General features: G+C 47.2%; 1 protein-coding gene across 1 annotated transcript in view; it reads right to left on the reverse strand.

The window, feature by feature from the left end:
• The window catches only part of LOC142586851 (uncharacterized), a 119,978-nt gene that overhangs the window by 85,109 nt on the left and 12,665 nt on the right, over nt 1–22,204 (reverse strand). The window contains exon 2 of the mRNA XM_075697721.1: nt 27–122. Within this exon, the coding sequence (XP_075553836.1) occupies nt 27–93 (67 nt within the window). The 5' untranslated portion in view covers nt 94–122. The remainder of the gene's footprint in view (nt 1–26; nt 123–22,204) is intronic.

Consider the following 22,204-nt stretch of genomic DNA (forward strand, 5'->3'; position numbering starts at 1 on the left):
TACTGATATATATAAGAAGCACTAACCTTGAACAATGCACCATTCGCCACACATTAAAAGGATGATGATGCTTGCTTGAATGAGTGTGGTCATGCTTGTAGTAGTATATGATAGGTGCCGACCTAGAAAAGGTAAAAACATCGAAACATTTGGAAGAGTGAGGTATCCTAAGACGTACGTCTGAAACAAGCCAGTAATTTGACATCACGATCAATTAGGAAAGTGCAGACGGGGCATTTCACAAGAAATAACCGTGAAAGCCCTACTGTAACTTTTGCGATCCACTGACTTGTTCACATCTATGATGTGAACGTGATTACTATACTTTCTTCGTTTTACATATCTTTGCGCGTGAGCATGCGCTGAAAAAAAAACGTCCCAAGCGTGAAATGTTATCTGTCAGAGCTAATGAACTCAAGCCTTTCGAGTACCTGTTCTCGCCATTCCTCAAGCTGAGACGCGTGTCACCAATGCAGTCGCGCAACCTTTCCGCTGATGAAAAAAAGCCTCCAAAGGCTTATGGGCGACGGTGTACCCAGCATGTTAATATTGCTACGGCGCAACAAAGCAGGCCGCCAGTCAGAAAAAGACGATTTGACGTGTAGAGTTTTTGAATGTTCTTTTTTGTTTTTGTATATCTTTATTATGATATTTAATACTTCAAAACAGTAAATAAAAGTTTCAGCACACAATTCCTGGCCGATCTCCCAGTGTGAGTATGAGCCATAGTATGAGGCCATCATCATCATCATCATCATAATTATCATCAGATGCGAACAGTCTCGACAGCGATCTTGTCTATGCATCGTTGCCTTTCTTGTAAACATTTCAAATACCTATGTATATTTGACTTCCGCAACGTAAGAAACTGGTGAGAGGTGCGGCGTACACCCGAGAGGCAACAAGAGAGCTCCCCAGTAGTCACCTCGGACTGGACAAGAAGGACGAAACAGGACCCGAAATGGCGTGGCCTACATCAACGCCTACGGTTGTCGTGGTTCACCGCAGGATGCATAAACGTTCTGTGGCGCCAATCACCTAGACGTGAAAGACTTAATCGCCACATATGAGCGTGTAAGTGCCCGCGACAAATGGAAAGCGACGATTATGTTGACTAGCGTAGTGTTCTACCATAAAAACCGCGAGGAAGAGCTTAACGACTGGGACACCTGCAAGCAGAAGCTGAGGGACTTGCTTAACCGTCCCACTGGGCAGAAGAGCACCGCTAAGAAAGCACCAGTGACCAGCGTCCAAACGTCCACAGCATCATACGCGTCTCATATCCAGGACGTGCTCGCTCTATGCCATAAAGCCGATAGCGATATGGCTAAGTCAGACAAGGTTGGACATGTAACGAAGGGGATCACTCATAATGTTTTTACCTGTTCATGTGCGGAAATTGTGCAATAGTACAGGACATCGTAAAATAGTGTGCTGGTGATTGGAGTTTATTGAAACGAGGTCCAGAAGTGGCCAAAGAGCGCCATAAAAGCGTGTCAATGCTTTGAGCAGGCCAAAAGCCACCGCTTTGCAACGCATTCGCAACTCTGTCGAATACCGCTGTGACATTCTCTTGCGACAACAGGCGAACAATGCAGCGACCATCATCATCAGACGACCTGAGGCTGATTGTGCGGCGAGAACTTGAAATCATGTCTCCTGCAGCTCTTCTTTCCCACCCCCGTGAGTCGAACTTGCCTACAGTACCATTTGTGCAAGCGATAGTCTACGAAGAACTCGCTAATTTTGGAGTTGATTTGGTATGTGCCGGTGCTGCTTCACAGCTGTTTAATGGTACTTGTGCATCGCCGAAATCCATAAGAGTGGGGACCCGCAAATGGTGTCGGTCAATCTGCTAGTACCACCTCGCGGTGAATAACAGTCAGAAACAAGGCAACAGATATTCGTTGTACTTACTTGTGGGAAGAAAATTATATATATATATATATATATATATACAGCAAGAGCAGGACAGAATACCTTGAATTGGTAAAGAACTACTATTGAAGTGACATACAAGAAAGTTAATATTCACTAAAGTTTTCGCGGTAATGTGTTCTTGAATATATGACACGTGCTTACATAGCTTATTAGTTTGTATTTGTTAAGTGTTGAGGGAAGAGAGTAGGAGAGTGTTTGAAGGCCGTCATTAGTGCGTGGGCATGGAATTACCCAGCGTTTAGTCTATCGATTTATACAAAAAGCAGGATTCTGTTGCAAGTTTGCAATGTTTCTGGTATAATTGGTACCCTTAATCATACCACGTTTAAATGAACATGTAAATGAATACTTGTAAAGGTGCTCTATTGGTAAAATTTTAAACTTCCGGAATTTATCACGCCTATGTACATTGTAAGGCAAGTCTGAAGTAGCACGTAAGGCATTCTATCGAAGTGCAACTGAATGACCAAACGATCTCTTAGTATGGTTTGACCAAACGAGGTGACAACAGCGCAGGTGCGAAGCAAATAGTGCGTTATAAACGATAAGTTTCTGTGGTATTGGTAGTAACCTCTGGCATCTGCGCAACATACCTAACGCGTTACAAGTTTATTTTGCAAGTAATTAGTGTGATCGCGCCATAGCATCAGTTCATGAAAGTAACATTGAAAGTTTTTGTTGTACTGGAGAGTTCTATTTTCGCGTCACTGAGTGCGAGGCACTGAGTGAGATCACGAGGCGTGGACTTCGCTCTAAAGAGGAACGCTTTCGTCTTGAAGAAATTTAACTGAGGAGAGTTTTTTACCGAGAAGTTATATATTTTGCTGAGTATTTCATTGCCAAATTTATGAATTCATCGTCCTTAGTTCCTGAGAATAATAAGCTGGTATATTCTGCGTAAATAATAACGTTAATTGAATCATCAATATTCACAATGTCATTTATAATAATGACAAATAGAAGTGGTCCGTATATGCTACCTTGACGCACACCCTGCTTACTACGTTTACACGAAAATAATTTTCAATTCCTCGATACGCATTGCTTTCTGCTGTTTATGTAACTTCTTATTAAATCTAAAATTTTTACGCGTCTACTATAACAATTCAATTTTGCTAATAGTGTTCCATGGTTAATTCTGTTGAATGCTCTTGAGAGATGTAGGAATACTCCCAATTTTGTTTACCCTGTCTCTATGTTTTTCGAAAGTAGTTCTTTTTGTTTACGGAGAGCAGTTTCAGTCGAGCAGCATGTCCTAAAAGGATATTGGAAAGGTGTTGAAACAGTACCCTTAATTAAAGAAAGCAGTCATCCTCAGAAGGATAATTTCTTCTAGAACTTTTTGAAAACAATGCAAGAATTTAGATTGGTTTATACCTAAGTTATCTAGTTCTCCAGCTTTGTGCATTACATTTACCCATGCAATTTTATCGGTTGAAGAAAAATGACAGAGGTTAAAGACATGTTGTATATGTGATTGACTCAGGGGATGAGCAAGTCAACACGAAAAAGAATTGCTTGTATTTTTAATCCATGCATATCCTTAAGTTTGGTTGGTGTAATGTTTCTGAACAAAATAAAAATTTTAATGTCATCTTTCCCATGAAGATACAAACAACGTGTAAGGGGACTGGACAAATACATCAATGCATCTAGATCATAAGTGCTTTGAACTAGAGATACAATGTAATAAATAATTTTGTTGGCTAGCATGTCATCTTTAAGAACCTTATTAGCCACCTTGAGCACTTTATTTGTGCTCGTGGGTCGCCTTGATGATATGACAGAATTCAGCTTATTCCTTGTCTGCTTTGCATCAACAATATTGTTATGGTGCATCAAATGTAGTGGAGCAGCCGCAGCATCAGCAGCAAGAACAATATGAACAGGGCAGCGATGTATAGAAGGACGACGTGCAGTACCGGCACTCATTTACCCTACGGCTCGCTGAGTTAAACGCCTACTACACACCCGGTAACAGAGTGGTGGAGATGCTGGGTGTCTAAGCATGCAACGACGGAATCGCTACCACCTGAACCCCGTCGCATTCGTAGATTGGCGGGACTTCCAGCATCCTCAACAGCAGGCATGTTCCCAGAAACTGAAGCTCCAAAGCAGACGGGCTCTTCGCAACTCTACAGGGAGCCACGAAGCTTTGCCGGGACTGGCGGTGAGGACGTGGACGAGTGGTTGAAGCAGTACCGACGGGGGAGCAAACATAATGGCTGAGACTCCGCCGCTCAGTTGTCGAGTGTTCTGTTCTCGCTCACGAAGGCTGCTCTCATGTGGTACGGCAACCACGAGAACACGCTTATGATCTGGGATACGTTTGTCCAAGTACTGAAAAAGTGCTTTGGGAACTCCGCAACGAGCAAGAAGCGAGCTGAACAGACCCTGTCCCAAAGGGCCCAACTCCCTGGCGAGACTTGTACTATCCACATAGAAGATGTCGTCAAGGTATGTAGACTCGCGGACTCTAGTACGTTCGATGAAGATAAGGTGGGTCATCTTCTTAAGGGTGTAGCTGAAGGTGTATACCAGTTCTTGATGGCCAAAAAAAACCTGACATCTGTGACCGACGTTATCCAACATAGCCGTACGTTGGAATTCCTTAGATGCGTCGCGTTGCACCGAAATTTGGCCGTTTGGCTAATGTGCCGACATTGGCTTCCGTTGAAGCGAACACACCATCCGATCTGTCGTCCGTGACACGACAGATAGTCCGAGAAGAGCTCCTCCTCTGCCACGAAATCGTCCGTTGTGGTAGTGGAGACTCTCGAGCCAACTAGCCCGGACTACAACCTGCGTCGTGGCGACCCACTGTTTATGCAGCGAAGGTGGACGATTATGGAGCTGTGCTTCTTTCTGAACCCACGAACCAGCCTCGCTTCAACAACGAGCAGCAGTGCCGCACTTATCCGGTGCAGCGGTACCGGACCACTTATTCAGGGTACAGGGAATATGACTATCATAACAGATACACCTGGCTCGCTAGCGGAAATGAAGACTTCGAGCAGCACCACGAATTTTGGCCCCCTCGTGTGTGCTATAGTTGTGGTGTCCCTAGCCACATCGCCAGGTTTTGCGACCGCCGCCGACCTATCCGGGAAGAACCTCCATGAGCCACGTACCAGTCAAATTACCGGCCATATTCCACGTAGTGACCTCCACGTCCGCCAACCAATCGTGGACTTCGTCAAGGTAGCTGCCAGAACCCTTCACCAGCCACCGATTGCAGCTTCACGCCACCACCTGCATCACGTGCTCCGTGGCCTCTATCGCCGCGCAGTCGCCTGCTATCTCCACCACCCGAAAACTAGGTAGTGCGGCCGATGGGGGTTAGGTCGCTGGACACCGCTCACTGCCAACCGACATTCCTCCGCCAATTTTTATGCTGAAAAACAAAGTTCACGTGCTTGTTGACGATATACCCACAATGGCTCTTGTGGATACTCGGGCAACAATTTCCGTGATGAGTGTAAATTTTAAAGTCCTACTGAAATGAAAAGTGATGTTTTCTTGGAACACTATTTCTACATTTCGTAGTGTTAGTGGTGACACGTTGTGCCCGGTCGGTGTTTGTACTGCGGATGTGTGTTCGTGTGGCGAAATATTTACCATTGAATTAGCCGTTATTCCTCAATCCACGCACGATGTAATTTTATGCATCGATTTTTTGCAGGAGTTTCGTGCAACCGTTGACTGTCGAAGTGGGGAGCTTTCGGTGCAACACGAGGTTACGACAGGACTCATGGATAACTTGCCACGGCAGAACAATGCCTTTTGTGTTTCTGAGGACATCGTCATTACGCCACTATGCGCGGTTGCCTTCCGGTCATTTGCTCTGGTACCAACCACGCCACATTTGATGCCGGAACGGAGCCTCTTCAATCAGCCTGTGTAAAGGAGAACACTTTGGTTCCGCATTGTTTAGTGTCAGTAGTTGAAGGACACTAAATTATGGGCAATGAACTACGTTGCCCAGCCCAAACTTCTGCATTCTGGCATGAAGCTCGCTCTCTTCAAAGAAGACACACCGACGTTACTGGCTGTACATGAAGCTGTAGACGAATCCCTCCATCCCCGCCCATCGGACTCAAAACTGCTTCAGATGGTGAACAAGTCGCTCAGCAAGAGTGAGCGCTTCACGTTATTGGATGTTCTACCCAAGCACTCGCAAGTTTTTGGCTTTTCACGATCTGATAAGACGTCTTAAATTCGGATGTCTCGAATACGCCATCGTATAAATACCGGATTAGCGCACCCTACAAAACAGAAGTCATACAAAGTATCCCCGACTGAGCGCAAGATAATTGGCGAGGAAGTTCAGGAAATGCTGCACAGGGGGATAATTCAGGAGCCCGCGAGTCGCTGTGCTACACCTGTCATTCTCGTGAAAAGAAAGATGGCAGTTGACGATTCTCTGTTGATTATTGGCGGCTAAACAACGTTACAAAGAAGGATGTATTCTCATTTCCGTTTATAGATAATGCCTTAGACTGCCTTCATTCGGCTTCTTACTTCTGTTGATTTGAGATCCGGCTACTGGCAAATCGCGATGCATGCCGAGGATAAGGAAACAACAGCGTTCGCAACACCCGATGGACTTTTTGAATTCCATGTCATGCCGTTCGGCTTGTGAAACGCACTCGCCACCTTCGACCGAGTAATGGATAATATTCTGCGAGGTTTAAAGTGGCATATATGCATGTGCTACCTCGACGATGTTTGTACATTTGGCCGCACATTTCGCGAGCACAACACGTGTCTCGGCATTGCCCTCAGCTGCACACAGAAGGCTTGTCTTGCGCTCAACTCTAAAAAGTGCCATCTTGGTGAACGCCAAGCCAAGCCTTGGTGTTGGGACATCTTGTGGACACAGACGGCGTCATGCCTGACCCTGCGAAGACAGAGGCTGTCGAAGCATTTGAACCACCTCAGTCTGTAAAACAACTTCGCAGCTTTGTAGGGCTCTGCTCCTATTTTAAACGGTTCATTCCTCGATTTGCTACCGTCGCTTATCCATTGACAAGCCTCTTGCACAAGAACGCTGCTTTCGAGTGGACGCCCGATTTTTCTGCTTACTTTCGACAGCTGAAGTTTCTGCTGACGTCGCGATCGATCCTCCGACACTTCAATCCTTCCGCGCCAACAGAAGTCAACACAGATGCGAGTGGTGTAGGTCTTGGTGCTGTTCTGGTTCAACACTCTTATGACAAAGAACACGTGATCGCCTACGAAAGTCTGTCATTAGGTAAACCCGAGCGCAACAACACGCTGACTGAGCAGGAATGTCTTGCTGTTAGTTTTGCGGTGCAGTGATTTCGGTCGTATCTGTATGGGCATCACTTTATGATTGTCACCAATCATTCTTTATGTTGGCTCGTGAAGCTTCACGACCCATCTGGACGCCTTGTACGATGGGCCTTGCGTCTGCAAGAGTACAGATTCACTGGATCCTATAAGAGGGGCCGACGACATGCTGATGCTGATTGCTTTCCGGGATTACTTTTAGTACAACGGAATGCGACGCCGACAGTTTTGACCACCTGATGGCATCGCTACACCGTGATTTACCAGATGCCGCAACCTTCGCAAGAGAGTGACATGTTGATGCGAGTTCAGAGCCACTTTCTCTGCCGCGAAAAAGTTGACATCATGTAGTTTTTGTGTTTGGGATGGACTGTTGCATGAGAAGAATTTGTGCGCGACAGGTTATCTTACTGTATCCTTGTATGGGGAACTACGACTTCCACCAATTACCTCAAACTAATTTCAATTCAGAAACGCGCTATGCGTGCTATTGAGGGGTTTCATGGCAGACCTTCAGATTTACCTACGTCACCGCTATTTCAGAAATATGGCATCCTTAAAGTAAAAGAAGTATGCAACTTCTGTCTACTTGAGTACATCCATCATCATAGATTGTTCTTTTCTTGTCCAGATAATTCCAGCAGCCGTTATGCATTTCGGACGAAACGTAAGCTTGTTCCTATCACGCGCACCAATTATGGCAAGCAAACACTAAGCTATCAGATTCCCATGGTGATAAATAACTTTCCCTTTGAAACTGGGTATTAGCTTCCACAAAAACGTTTTAAATCTACAATTAAACAATACCTATTGGAACAAACGGAATGATACATTTATTTAGTCGACATACTTTGTATTTATTTTTATTTATTTTACTACCTTTCAAATGTTTTTGTATAACGCACATGTTGTAAGCTGTGTGATATTGTTTCTGTGTTTTAGGACTGATATTTTTGTTTGTAAAAAAAGATATTGTATCATTACACTGCTCATACGATAAGTTGTGTATTCAATTTATTCTTTTCTTGTACAAATTTTGTGCATGTTAACTTACTGATTCATGCTTTTACAATGCTTGAGAAATTCATTGTGTATTTGCTGTGAAGTGCTTGTGCACAATGCCAGCTGTTTTACGGGTGATCGGGAGCTTATCAGGCTGTTGCCTTTTGTCTTGGCGCCCTCTTTTCATTGAAAAGAAAATAAACTTTCACTTTCACTTCACTTCACAGGTTCACGGTTTCTTTAGGTGTTGCCTGAAGCCCTCCGCTGTTCTGTGTTGCACGTCGTGCACGATGGTCCAACTTCTGGTCATTTAGGGTCCACGCGGACACTTAATCGTGCCAAAGAAAGATTTTACTGGCTTCAAATGCTCAGGACAACGACGACATACGTAGCCACTTTCGCCTTGTGTCAAAGTCACAAGATACCTACTGCAGCTCCAACCGGTTTTTACAGCCTGTGTTGCCACCCAGTTCCCCTTTGAGCAAGTAGGCATCAACCTCATAGGACAATTCCCACGTCCTTCCAAAGGCCACCGCTGGATCATAGTATGTGCCGACTACCTGAGTCGGTGCTGGGAGACGGCAGCACTGCCCTCTGCAACTGCAAGCGAGGTTTCAAAGTTTATGCTGCATTGCATCATACTTCGTCACGGTCCCCCTCGACTGATCAGTAGCGGCCACGGCCGTCATTCACAACTGATGTTGTTGAAAAACGTCTACGTTTGTGCGCCTCCAACCTGCGACAATCGACGCCTTTTCACCCCCAGACCAATGGTCTGACAGTAAGCACGAACACTTCTGAACATGATTTCCATATACGTAACACCGGACTACAAGAGCCGGGACGAAATATTACCGTTTGTCGCTTACGCACACAACACCGGGCAACATCATACCAATGGATACAGTCCGTTTTTCATTTTTTACGCTCGTCTGCCGAGATACACATAGGACACTGTCTTTCCTTTTGGTAATCACAAGGCCGCTTGTATTGCGGAAACCCTATGCCGAGTGGAGGAGGCTCGGCGCCTCACTCGTTTACGTACTCTAGCTTCACAAAAACAGTACAAGTCCAAATACGATAGTCGACACTCCCGCATTTACGCACGGGAGCGCGTAAACGCGGGAGTGTCAAAAGCTGCTCGCTCTCTATTTTGGACCGTTCATTGTTCTTGAGCTTCTCAGCTAGGGCAATTATAGAATTGCGCGCCTCACTTCCAGTGGAAGACAGTCATCCAAGACCGACATCGTGCATGTAGCCCACCTGAAGGCGTTTACTCTACGAAAACCCCAGACTTCTCGCCCAGAGGGCTTCGTCTGCGAGAGGAGCCATGTTGTAGTGCGTCAAGGGTAGTGGAGCAGCAACATCAGCAGCAGCAACATAAGGAGGGCAGCGAGGAAGAGAAGGACGACGCGTGGTAACGGCGCCCACTGGCCCTACGGCTCCCTGAGATAAACGCCTTCTACCCACCCCGTAACAATATAATCAAACATTGGGTAGCAATAGTCGTGTTTAGCTTGTTTTTACAATTTAGTCAGGTTATTTCGGTATTTTTAACACATCTACAATGCGTCTATTCCCGGCTGTTCAAAAACACATGGTACAGTTTGTTCTTTTGTTTCATCCTTTTGATTAGCTTAAAGAAGATCCATGGTTTGCGAGCGTGTTTAGGTTTTTTTATATGCCTGTAATAAAAATGTTTTCTGTATACTGAGCACAAGATGTTAATGAAACTGTCGTAGGCGCTATCAGATGATGAACAAGAGAGTATGTCAACCCAGCTCAACGATCTTATTTCATCACGAATGCGAGGTAGAGATTCTGAATTAATGTATTGGAAATAATGATCTGATTTCACTGGGTGCATCGGTTTAATTTCAAACGTAGTAATAAGGCAAAGTGGAAAATGATCCCTAATAGTTATTCTTATCAGACCATGTTGTGGTAGGATAGCAGGATTTGTTACAAATATAATTATCAAGGTAGTTGTAGTAGCTGCAACACGAGTTTGGGTAGTTATAACATTGACCGGGGTTGTTGGAGAAGTATGGGAGAGGCCTTTGCCCTGCAGTGGGCGTAACCAGGCTGATGATGATGATGATGATGATGATGATGATGAACATTTTAAAGGCCGTTCGAAAGAATTAGATTGGACAGGTCAGTTCGTTTGCTTGTGTTTGTGAGCATGTCAATGTTCACATCACTTGAGAGTACTAATGTATAATTATTATCATTAAGAGTTGATCTAAAATTAAGAATTGATCGAAAAATTGAAAAAAAATTGTTAATGCTGCCGTGATGAGATCTATACATACCAGTAAAAAAGAGTTTTTGAGCCCTTTAACCCACAAATTCAATGGCTACACAGCATTGAGAGCATTCATGAATATACTAATAGCTGATACTTATTTCCAGATGTATGCACACACCACCTCTAGTTTCTCTGTTGATGTAGGCCAGATTATACCTATGAATATGTACAATAACCGTATCGCTGCGATTCCAAGTTTCAGTTAACGTAATGATCAAAAATTTAAACTTACATTCATCCAGAAAATTCCACAATACATTTTCTTTTGGAACGGGCTGACTGTACGCTCAAATACAGAAAACTCAGAGTGGATTAGCGTTGATCCGCAACACTCGTACTTCATTCAGAGAGACTAGTTCACTCCAGAGCCACTTTGAAGCTTCAATCTTAGCAAGAACAGAAATACAGCTACTGCTGTGTAGAAGCAGTGCTGTAGTATAGTGATCAATAAAATGCTATACATGCAAGGTCAACTACTGAAGATAAAAATTTAGGAGAAAATTTATTTGCATGAGGGTGACGCCCTCAACAGCAACACTGCAGCAGAAATGAACGAATGAGCGCAACAGTGATGTACTATAGACTGTAAAGTATACAATATTGGTCAAAAGTGTAAGGTTCATAAATAGAGCTTGCGCTTCCGCGCAGTTGTTTAGAGCTTAGATACATAAAGACACTATCAGGCGCATTTGCTGGGTAGAAACCTGCAGCGCTTCGGGGAATGGGGCAGCTGCCTAAAGAAACACACCTTTAACTTTCTTCAAAAATATCGAGAAAACCAAGAATAACTGCAGGTTGTTCGAATGTTTATCAGCCGTTGTATCTACGGGCAGGCACCATGACTTGAGTGGTGTCGATCATGGAACAGCGGGTAACCTAACGCACCTTGTCCAGGTGCAAGTCAGAGGTAACATGTAGTACAGGCGATTTTTCACACTTGCGCATCAAGGTCTTTTCCTTTGACACCCAAACAAACTTCCATTCTCTTTCTCGCCTGAGTTGTCAAGCTTTACTCCACAGACGCTTATTTTCAACGCGCAGATGCTCATTGATATATACTGGATTACTCTATTCAAATGTCGGGGTTCCCGTGTTTAACTTAGCGGTTCGCGCAGCCGAGAGTACTCCCTCTCGTGCCGACCTAGTCGAAAACTTCATGATGACATTTGGCTTGATCGTATCATTGAAAGGGACAAGTAGTACTACATCAATGTCGTTGTCGAAGACACTTGTGCCTAGACATGTGAGACTTTGTTCAACACTTTCTCTCTGATCTTCGTTTGCAGCTAACGGTAGTCCTTTCATCCCGAAGTTCAGGTTACTGCTTTATTGTTTGAGCTGAATTATTTCTCTCTTTCCTTCCTTCAGCTCATTATTTAGTTGCTTTTTTTCTCTTTTACATGGCTTACTTTCAGCCGCCACTGCTGAGAAGTCACGACTCAAAGCGTCAACATCTTTCTTGAATTGTTCGAAATCATCATTCAAAAAGCCAAGGGAGCCTTCACTGCGAATTTCTGCATTGTCACGTAGTAGTGACGGGTTAGAAAGCAGCAAAACTGGAAATGACAAAGTAGCGTTTTATTGGGCGAACTTGTGCCGTCAAAACAGGCTACAATTAAATAACGGCGACAGCCGCAAACACCGTCGGCAATCCTCGAAAATCTGATCAAGCGCGTCAGCTTTTATACATCAGTCGTCGCATGTTCCACAGTAATCGCTGGGACCCGCGTGTCTTCCACAAAGGTCTACATTATTCGCGCCGCGCACACATGTACACAGATTACAGAATATTCGCTCACAGACAGTGGATGGAACCAACGATAACATTACAGAAATGTCCGATACATGCAGGCGCATCCTGTGCTTTGCGATAACATTTGTTAGGCGGTGAAATGTGTCGCCTGATAAAGACAAACAAGTACACGTGTCAATACCCACCTCTTAAAAAGCATAGACCCGATCCTGCAAACAAACGAAAGTAGTACAGAAAACACCCGTAGCAAAGAAAACATCAAAAGGAGGAAGTTCGTCAGCGGGCATAAAAGGGTTTAAGGCACACCACGTGGACCACTTCAGATCGTGCGCGGCGCCGCTGTGAATGCGGAATGCTGTCTGGCACGACCTCATAGAGCGCTCGACCTCGTGCGCCAATTCGTCCGATGAACTTGTGAGGTCCGAAATAGCGTCGCAATAGCTTCTGACTCAGTCGTGGTAGCCTAATCGGGGTCCGAACCCAAAGACGGCCACCGGGCTGGTACTCGACGTAGCGTCGTCGGAGGTGGTAGTGTCGGCTCTCTGTACGCTGCTGGTTCTTGATATGTAGGCGGGCGAGCTGTCAGACTTCTTGGGCGTGCTGGAGATAGGTAGCGACGTCAAGATTCTCTTCGTCAGAGACGTGCGGCAGCGTGGCGTCGAGCGTCGTCGTCGGGTTTCTTCCGTAAACCAGCTTAAACGGCGTGATCTGTGTTCTTTCTTGCACCACCGTGTTGTAAGCGAAGGTTACGTACGACAGAATGGGATCCCAGGTCTTGCGTTCGACGTCGACATACATTGCTAGCATGTCGGCGAGGGTCTTATTCAAGCGCTCCATCAGACCGTTCGTCTGTGGGTGGTAGGCAGTTGTGCTCCTGTGCCTCGTCAGACAGTATTGCGGAATGGCTTGGGTGAGCTCTACTGTAAAGGCCACTCATCTCTCGGTGATGAGCACTTGTGGGGCGCCCTGTCTCAGCAGGAAGTTTTCGACGAAAAATTTCGCCACTTCTGCTGCGCTGCCTTTCGGTAGAGCTTTAGTTTCAGCGAAACGGGTGAGATAGTCCGTCACCATGACGATCCACTAATTTCCAGATGTTGACGTCGAAAACGGTCCCAACAAATCCATCCCCATCTGCTGAAATGGTCGGCAAGGAGGTTCGATTGGATGTAGTAACCCTACTGGCCTTGTCGGTGGTGTTTTGCGTCGCTGACAGTCTCGGCATGTCAACGTAACGGACGACGTTGGCGGTCAGGCGCGGCCAGTAATACCTTTTCTGTATCCTCAACAGCGTCCGGGAGAACCCGAGGTGCCCAGCGGTTGGATCGTCATGTAGGGCGTGCAGTACTTCTTGACGCAGCACTGACGGAAGAACAAGAAGGTAGTTGGCGCGGACTCGTGAGGAGTTCTTCTTCACCAGCAGGTTGTTTGTAGCGTGAACGAAGACGATCCACGCTGAAATGCCCTAAGGACAACGTCGGTCTTCGCATCCAAATACTCGACGAGGCCTTTTAGCTCCAGGTCTGCTCGTTGCTGCTTAGTGAAGTCTTCCACGCCTATTATTCCAAGGAAGACGTCCTCGTCCTCATCGCGTAATGGGGGCGCGTTATAGGCACTCGGCATCAGAGTGTTTTCGTCCGGACTTGTAGATCCCCGTGACGCCATATTCTTGCAGTCTAAGGCTCCACCGCGCCAGCCGTCCTTAAGGGTCCTTTAAGTTAGCTATCCAACACAACGTGTGATGGTCGCTGACTACATTGAATGGCCTGCCATATCGGTAAGGGTGGAATTTTGCTGTAGCCCAAATGATGGCGAAGCATTCCTTTTCAGTCGTTGAATAATTGCCTTCCGCTTTTGACAGCGACCACCTAGCATAAGATATCACCCGTTCAAGTCCGTCTTTCCTCTGGAATAGGACGGCACCGAGGCGTAGGCTACTGGCGTCAGTTTGATTTCGGTATCGGTGTCTTCGTCGAAGTGTGCAAGTACCGGCGGCGACTGCATGCGTCGTTTGAGTTCTTGAAATGCGTCGGCCTGCGGCGTTTCCCACTTGAACTCCACATCACACTTAGACGTGTTACCGATTCCGCGATGCGTGAAAAATCTTTCACAAAACACCTATAGTAGGCACACATGCCAAGGAATCTACGCAGTGCCTTCTTGTCGATGGGCTGCGGGAACTTTGCTATGACAGCTGTCCTCTACGGGTCGGGCGGACTCGAGATTTGCTGATTACCTTGCCTAGGAACAGAAGCTCATCGTAAGCGAAGTGGCACTATTCTGGCTTCAGAGTGAGCCCTGATGACTTGATGGTCTCTAATACTGTCGCAAGCCGCCTAAGGTGATCGTCGAAATTTCCGGCGAAGACAACGACGTCATCCAAGTAAACAAGACACGTCTGCCACTTCAATCCTGCTAACACCATGGCCATGACGTGCTCAAACGTTGCAGGCGCCGAGCACCGTCCGAATGACATGACCATGAACTGTAGAGGCCATCTAGCGTGATGAAGGCGGTCTTTTCGCGATCTCTCTCCTCGACTTCTATTTGCCAGTAGCCAGACTTGAAGTCAACCGATGAGACGTATTTAGCGTTGCACATCCGATCAAACGCGTCGTCTATCCGTGGGAGGGGGTATGCGTCCTTTCTTGTGATCTTGTTCAGTGGACGATAATCGACGCAAAAACGTAGGGTTCCGTACTTTTTCTTCACCAAGACTACAGGAGATGCCCACGGGCTTTTCAACGGCTTGATGAATCGCCCCGCAGCGTTTCGTCGATTTGTTGCTTAATAGCGTCACGTTCTTGCGTCGAAACACTTTAAGGACTCTGGCGGAGGGGTCGAGCGCACTCTTCAGTTATGCGATGCTTTGCGACTGGTGTTTGTTGAATCCTCGATGACGTCAAAAAACACTATTAGTATTGTCGTAGAAGTCTTCTGATCTGTTGCTGCTTACTCATGGGGATACTTACAATTATTCGAAGTCTGGTTGGGGAACTATAATCGTCAGGGCTCCTGGCTCCTGGCTGAAGCTTCTCAGCACCACCTTGGTTTTTCCTCCGTGCAGTTCAGCTATCCCTCTTGCGACACAAATTTCACGATCGAGTAGTAGACGTTCGTCACCCTCGATGACGTCTTCTACGTCAGCACATCTTTCGGTGCCGACGGAAATGATAATGCTGGAGCGCGGCGAGATGCTCACATTGTCTTCGAGTACACTCAAGGCGTGGTAACTATGACAGCTCTCCGGCGATAACGCTTGATCTTTGAACAGCGTTGTCCATTTCGACTTCAGGTCGATGATTGCGCGGTGTTGGTTCAGGAAGTCCATGCCGAGAATAAAATGCCGTGAACACTGTCGGAGGATAACGAAAGTGGCAAGGCAGGGCCGGTCATGAACCGTAATTATTGTTGTGCAGATTCCAGTCGGCGTTATAAGGGTTCCTTTCTGCTGTCCGGATTTGAGGGCCTTCCCATGCAGTCTTAGCTTTTTTGAATTGGGTGGCAAAGGCTCCACTCTTCACGGAATAGTGGCTCCTGTGTCCACTAAAGCGGTGACTGTGTGGCCGTCGAGGAGCACGTTGAGGTCGGTGGTTCTTTTTCGTACGTTGCAGTTTCGCCCTGGCGTTGGAACACGGCTGCTTCGTGTTTACTTGTGGTTGGTAGGTCGCGTCGTCAGTTTATTCGCCGGTGCATTCTTTGCGTCCAGGCTTCGTTGGGATGGCAGCGTGTCGTTATTACGTCGTCTAGATAGTCTTTTCGGCGTCTTCCTCGGCAGCGGAGGATCTTCGTCAATTTGACGAATAGCAACCGCACCTCCATCGGTTCCAGCTTTTAGTTTTCCGGATATGGGTTCGCAGACTGGCCACTGGATGGGCCAGTGTATGGACTGTGCTGCGGCGACAGGTAGCGAGCTGGCGACGGCCTGGTGACGGCGAACGGGACGGTCGTCGAGGGATCCACTGAGTAACGGTGAGGTAGCCGGCGATATCGTGAGGGCGTTCATGTGGCTGCGGGCTCGGAGCTTTGACGGTGAATCCTCGTAGTCCCATTTCGCGGTATGAGCATCGGCGACAGACATGTCTGGCTTCCTCGCGGTGATAGAAAAGCGGAGGGTGGTCGGGGGCACGCCAAATATCCGTCTTCCTCGGGTGGCTGCTCTGGGTGACTACCGGCCGTGCTGACGTGTGCGGCGAACGGCGGAACTGTGTCGTTACTGTGCCATAGCGCAGGCGTTGAGGGGTAACGTGACGGCGAGCTACGGCGGCGTACGGCATCGCTTCCGGTTGAGGCTGAGGCGGTTGAAGTACTCCGAGTGACAGTTGGGGCTCCTCGCATGCGATGTCAGTAATCGAAGCCACGTGAGGCTGTGATGAAATGAACAGCTTCTGAAGCTCCTCCCGCGCGACTGCTCTGATAGTCTGGCGCAGGTCGTCGGTGGCCATTGACAGAACTCCGGCGGAGTTTGTTGAATTCGTGCGGCTGCGTGCGGCTGCATTTCCAGTGTCTTCTCGAGGCTGGAGGCCTCGCGAAAAACTCGTCGACGGTCTTTTGTGGGCTTCGTACCATTCCCGCAAAAGTTCCTCCTTCACACCACGCATGAGTAGGCGGGCTTTCTTCTCCGCGGACATTTCCGGGTTGGCGTGGCGGAATAGACGGCTCATCTCCTCCGTGAAAATTGCGAAGGTCTCATTGGACAGCTGTACTCGGGTTTCTCGTAGAGCTTGAGCTCATTCTCTGTGTACGACGCTTGTGAATTTCTGCAATAAGCCGCTTCGGAACAGGTCCCACGTCGTTAAGCTGGCTTCTCTATTCTCGAACCCCGTCCTGGCGGTGTCATCCAATGCGAAAAAGACATGTCACAGCTTGTCGTCGCCGTCCCAGGTGTTGAAGATCGCGGTTCGTTCATAGGTCTCCAGCCAGGTTTCTGGGTCTTCAGACGATGACCTATGGAAGATTGGTGGATCCCGAGGCTGTTTCAGCAGAATGGGAGACTGGGGCAGCCATTGTCGTTGCTGACTTGAGCCTGATCCCTCTGGTTTTCTCGGAGGGAGTTCCGTATTCCAGTAGCAGTACTTGCTGTCTGCTGCTGGCTCGCTGGTCATTGGTGGTCTTTTTGTCACCCTCGGGCTTCGGGCTTGGATCTCTGCTTTGTGGGGGTATTCGGTACATGAACGCACTAGCACCTCCACCAGATGTCACGTAGAAGTGACGGTGAAGAAACCAGCAACACTATTACTGACGAAACCAGCGTTTTATTGGGCGAACTTGTGCCATCAAAACAGGCTACAAATGAAGAACGGCGACAGCGGCGAACACAGTCGGCACAGTCGGCGATCCTCGAAAATCTGATCAGCGGGTCAAGCGCGTCGGCTTTTATACATCAGTGGTCGAATTTTTCAGAGTAATCGCTGGGACCCGCGTGCATTCCACAAAGGTGTACATTATTCGCGTCGCGCACACATGCAATCAGATTACACAAGGTTCGGTCAGAGGCAGCGGATGGAAACATCGATAACATTCCAGAAACTTCCGATACATGCAGGCACGTCCTGCGCTGTGTACTAACATTGGTTAGGCGGGGAAATCTGTCGCCCAATAAAGACGAACAAGTACACGTATCAGTATTGAGTTAGCGACACTGCCAACGACATTTCTAATGAGCGTCGCAAATACCTCAAGCTTAGCGGTCAGGTCTACCAACATTTTAGTGACTTTCTTAATAGTCCGTGGCTGCCTATCAACCAGAGGCTTCACCTCGCCTAGGCTTCCAGCGCCTGAACATTCCATAAGTTAAAGATGGCACTTATATAACATATACGGCACTCCAATGAAGAGTCATAGCAAGGCAAAAGCACCACAGCTCTCATGGCAGCAACAGCGACCACTGGAGAGAAGCTATGCCACAACACAAAATACGAATCCCTGTAATGTCATTTCCAACTATTCCTGATGGCGTCTATGTGCTATGTCCTAGTACTGACATACTGCTTGAAATGATTTTGCATGTTCCCCATAACGTTCTCACTAGCCAGTTCTTAAGGCAATCAGTACTCACTTCCCCTCAATTTTAACTGCTTACGTAAAAATTTTCCCAGTACCATGTCTTTGTGCGACATCTTCCCTGTCAACAATTTCGAGGTATCAGCGCTTGACGCTGAAATTCCGTCGCCCTCTACAAGAACCGCTGATTCACCGTCTCTAATCACAGGATAGTTTAGCAAGATGATTGCATCTGACCTTTGTACTGCACAAGCTCCTGACCTGTGCCATCTCTTCGAAACTTACGGCGACATTTTGACACTGACGGCCGCCCTTTAGCCGAGACATCGTTGGTCACCCAACGTATTTACACCGTAGACTCCAATCCGGTATGCCTCCCGCGTTGCACATGCTGAACAACAATTCACTCAACGAGACGTCAATCAGATGTTGACTAAAGGCATTATCGAGCCATTTTGCAGTCCGTGGGCGTCCCGTTGTCCTTGTCAACAAGAAGGACGTTAGCTGATGCTTTTGTGTCAATTACCTACAACTCAACAAAATGATGTGCAAGGATGTCTACCCCGTGGCGCGTATTTGTGATGCTTTGGACGGCTTGCATGGAGTCAAGTGCAATTGCTTAATGAATCTTCGATGAGGCTATCGGCAAATCTCGGTAGATGACATGGAAAGTGAGAAAACTGTCTTCGCAATAACTGATGTCCTCAAAGAAATTCAAGGTTATGCCGTGCCGCATTTGCATGGCGCCGGCAAGCTTCGAAAGAATGATGGACTGCTTACTCCACGACTATCAATGGTCTACTTGTCTGGGCTATCTAGACTGGGTTATCTAGGCGCTAACCAGATTTTGCGAGTCATCTAACGTGTCTATCGGCCATTCTTGCTGTTTTCCGACTCGCCGGCCGGCAATTGAACTCACTCAAGTGCCACTTCGAACGTCGTCAAATTGCCGTTCTTTGCCGTACTGTCAGTGCCACTGGCGTTCAACCTGACCCTAAAAAGATGCGCGTTGTCCAGAACCTTTCTTTTCCGTCTTCCACAGCATACCTCAGCAGCTTTCTTGGACTGTGCTCACATTTCAGTCGTTTCATCAAGAATTTTGCCGACACCGCTGGCCCGCCCACCGACATGCTTGAGAAGAACATTGCATTCACATGGTGCCTTGCCCAAGCCAAAGCTCTCTCCGCCCTCGTACGCTAGCTGACGACTCCCCCATTTTGAAATGCATTATGTAACCGCACAAACTACAACGGCCGACGAAAGAAAAACACAGGACAAGCGCGGCACTTCAAGTCAGATTTATTCCAGGAAACCGACACATTTAAGCATGCATCGTAATCACACTTGATAATCATCAGACAACCATCACTCGACATAGGCATGCGGGCGTGAGTGGCACAAATTTTCATGTAAATAATTTAACTCTTTTTCACTCAGTGACACTAAAGTGCTGCTTACGCAGCTGCAAGATTGCATTTTTATACAGTAAGCTTCATAGATTTCTCAGCCCAGTTCTGACGCAAACATCTTCATGACTTTCGTGCGCGGAACCCAGGCGTGCAATTACGACAGTACTGACAATGGTCAGCCAGTTTGCCAGCCTCCGCAAAGCCTTCAACCTCTGCGCTGTGCTCCTGCACTCTGACGTTTAAACACCGCCCCGTCTGCCCTATGTAGCTAATGCCACAAGAGAGGGGTATATGGTACACTACCTCTATTCTGCATGGGACGAACCTGTCAACGTGCTTGATACCGCATTCATTTCTTTTCTTCCTTCCCTCCACCATGTTGCACATGCCCGCCAGTTTCTTGGGTGCCGTGAGAACAACCGGGACTTCACATTTTTCGGCCACCTTTTTTGAGGCGGAGAGAAATTTGGTGGCAGTACGGAATAGCAAGAGGTCTCCAGCGTAGTGGCTCTACGCTTGGACGGAGCTCTGATGGGCCCCGCGCTTCCTTGTCAAGGTCTTGTAGCACCGAGGTGACCGTCTCACAATGAAATCCTGCGCTGTGCAGTCTTTGCAGCTGTAAAACCACAGTATGATGCATTTCACGCTGGGAGGACTTATCAAGAGCAGCACGCAGGCAGTTTTTTTTTGCTATTCCCCTTTTGACAAGCTTCGAATGAGCAGACTGGTAGTTTAAAATGCATTTTTTTAGCGAGGCTGATACCTCCAGCACGCATGGGATCCAGCAATAACACTGCAAATGTCTAGGAACTGAAGGCATCGATGCGAAGGCTACTCAAAAGTGAAAGTCAACCCAAAATCACGGAAAATTTCAAGAACAGGGTTCACTGCAGTTGAACACCCTCCCTCCGATACCCCTTGAAAAATATGGCATAATCGGCAAATTATCTAAATATCTTAGCCGAGTAGGCTGTGTCAAGGCGTTCAGCAATGCGCTTGTCACACTATGATAAAAATATGTCACCTAATAATGGGGCAATTTTCTACCACTGCACACCCCGCGCTTTCGGACGAAGTTTTTCTTCGAAATTAACGATGGTCGATGCCAGATAAAAATGAATAAATTCTAAAATGTCATGCACACTTAGGCGACATGCGTTCTGAAAGGCCACTGGGCCGTAGTCATCAATGGAATCCCAAATGGCGCAAAGCAATTTATCTTGTGGAATGGAATAAAACAGGTCAACTCCAAAGGTCAACTCCAAAATTAACTCCAAAATTTGAGGGTTCGACTACCCCTAAGTCGGATTTGCGAGTACAATAATGAACTGTATCCTAATTAACTGTACCTCAAATAACTCTGCCCTAATTAACACCGCATGTCGTTGGTCCGAGTGCCCTAATTACCCCTATTAACTCTCCCTTAATGAACATGGCCCTAATTAACACGAAGGTTTGTGAGTTCAATACCCACCTAAGGTCGTGGGTTCGAGTGCATTAACTCCGCTTTATGAACTGTGCCCTAATTCACTTTACCGGAATCAACATCAAAGGTCTTGGGGTCAAATCTCACCAAAATTGAGGGTTAGACTCCCAGTTTTGGTACCATTGAATTTAGGTGCAATGATGCCGGACGGTCACATTTTCTCCTCATCTGCTGCTTAAAGGGAAGCTGAAACGGTTTTCAATTTCTATGAATTGCTGGGATTGGGAAGAACAGACCTAATAATTTACGGTTCCGAAATTTTTTTTTCGTTTTGTTGATATCACGGGCGGAAATCGCTTTCTAAATCACCCGCGCGGACACGCCCCCATCGCTTCCCGGAGCGCCGGGTGAGGACGTTGGCAGAGGAGAGAACCGGCGAGAGTGACGTCATGGGCGGAGACCGAGCCAACCGAGCTGCGGACCGGCGTGCTGACATGTGCTGGCATGCCTCTTTCCATCCTGCGCTTTACTGAACGACGCTACGAGAGATCTGCCGCCGCCGCCGCCGCTCACGTTTGTTTTGCGATTTTCGTAAACTGTTCTTTCCTTCTGTGCTGCTTCTTGCCTTCTTGCCTTGTCCAGCCGGTTCGACTCCTTTCTGGGAAAGTGCCACTTCCAGTACTGCCCTGCTGAGGCACACAGTCCTGAATTGTCTTGAACTTGTTAAGCACTGCGTGCGCTTCTGTTTTTTCCTAATCTCTTGCACCTCCTGGCAGCACAAGCAGTTCTCTTCATCTTCCATCAATACGCAGCACATGCAGGTGCACCTAGTTTAATGAAAGCGTGATTAGGCCCACATTGATGCACTGGAGAAATACGAACATTTGCAGCCATTAACGTCTGGTAACACAGCTTTAGCGTAGCCGGATAGCCTTACGACAAATGCGAAAACGCGTTGTTGCTAGCGTTGCTACACTCCGTTTCATACATCAGCTGCAACGCTGTGGAGGCTTGAGATACTTCTTGCAGTGGCTGTGTTCGCACTTAGA

Source organism: Dermacentor variabilis, chromosome 7 (assembly GCF_050947875.1).
Source record: "Dermacentor variabilis isolate Ectoservices chromosome 7, ASM5094787v1, whole genome shotgun sequence".
NCBI lineage: Eukaryota > Metazoa > Arthropoda > Arachnida > Ixodida > Ixodidae > Dermacentor > Dermacentor variabilis.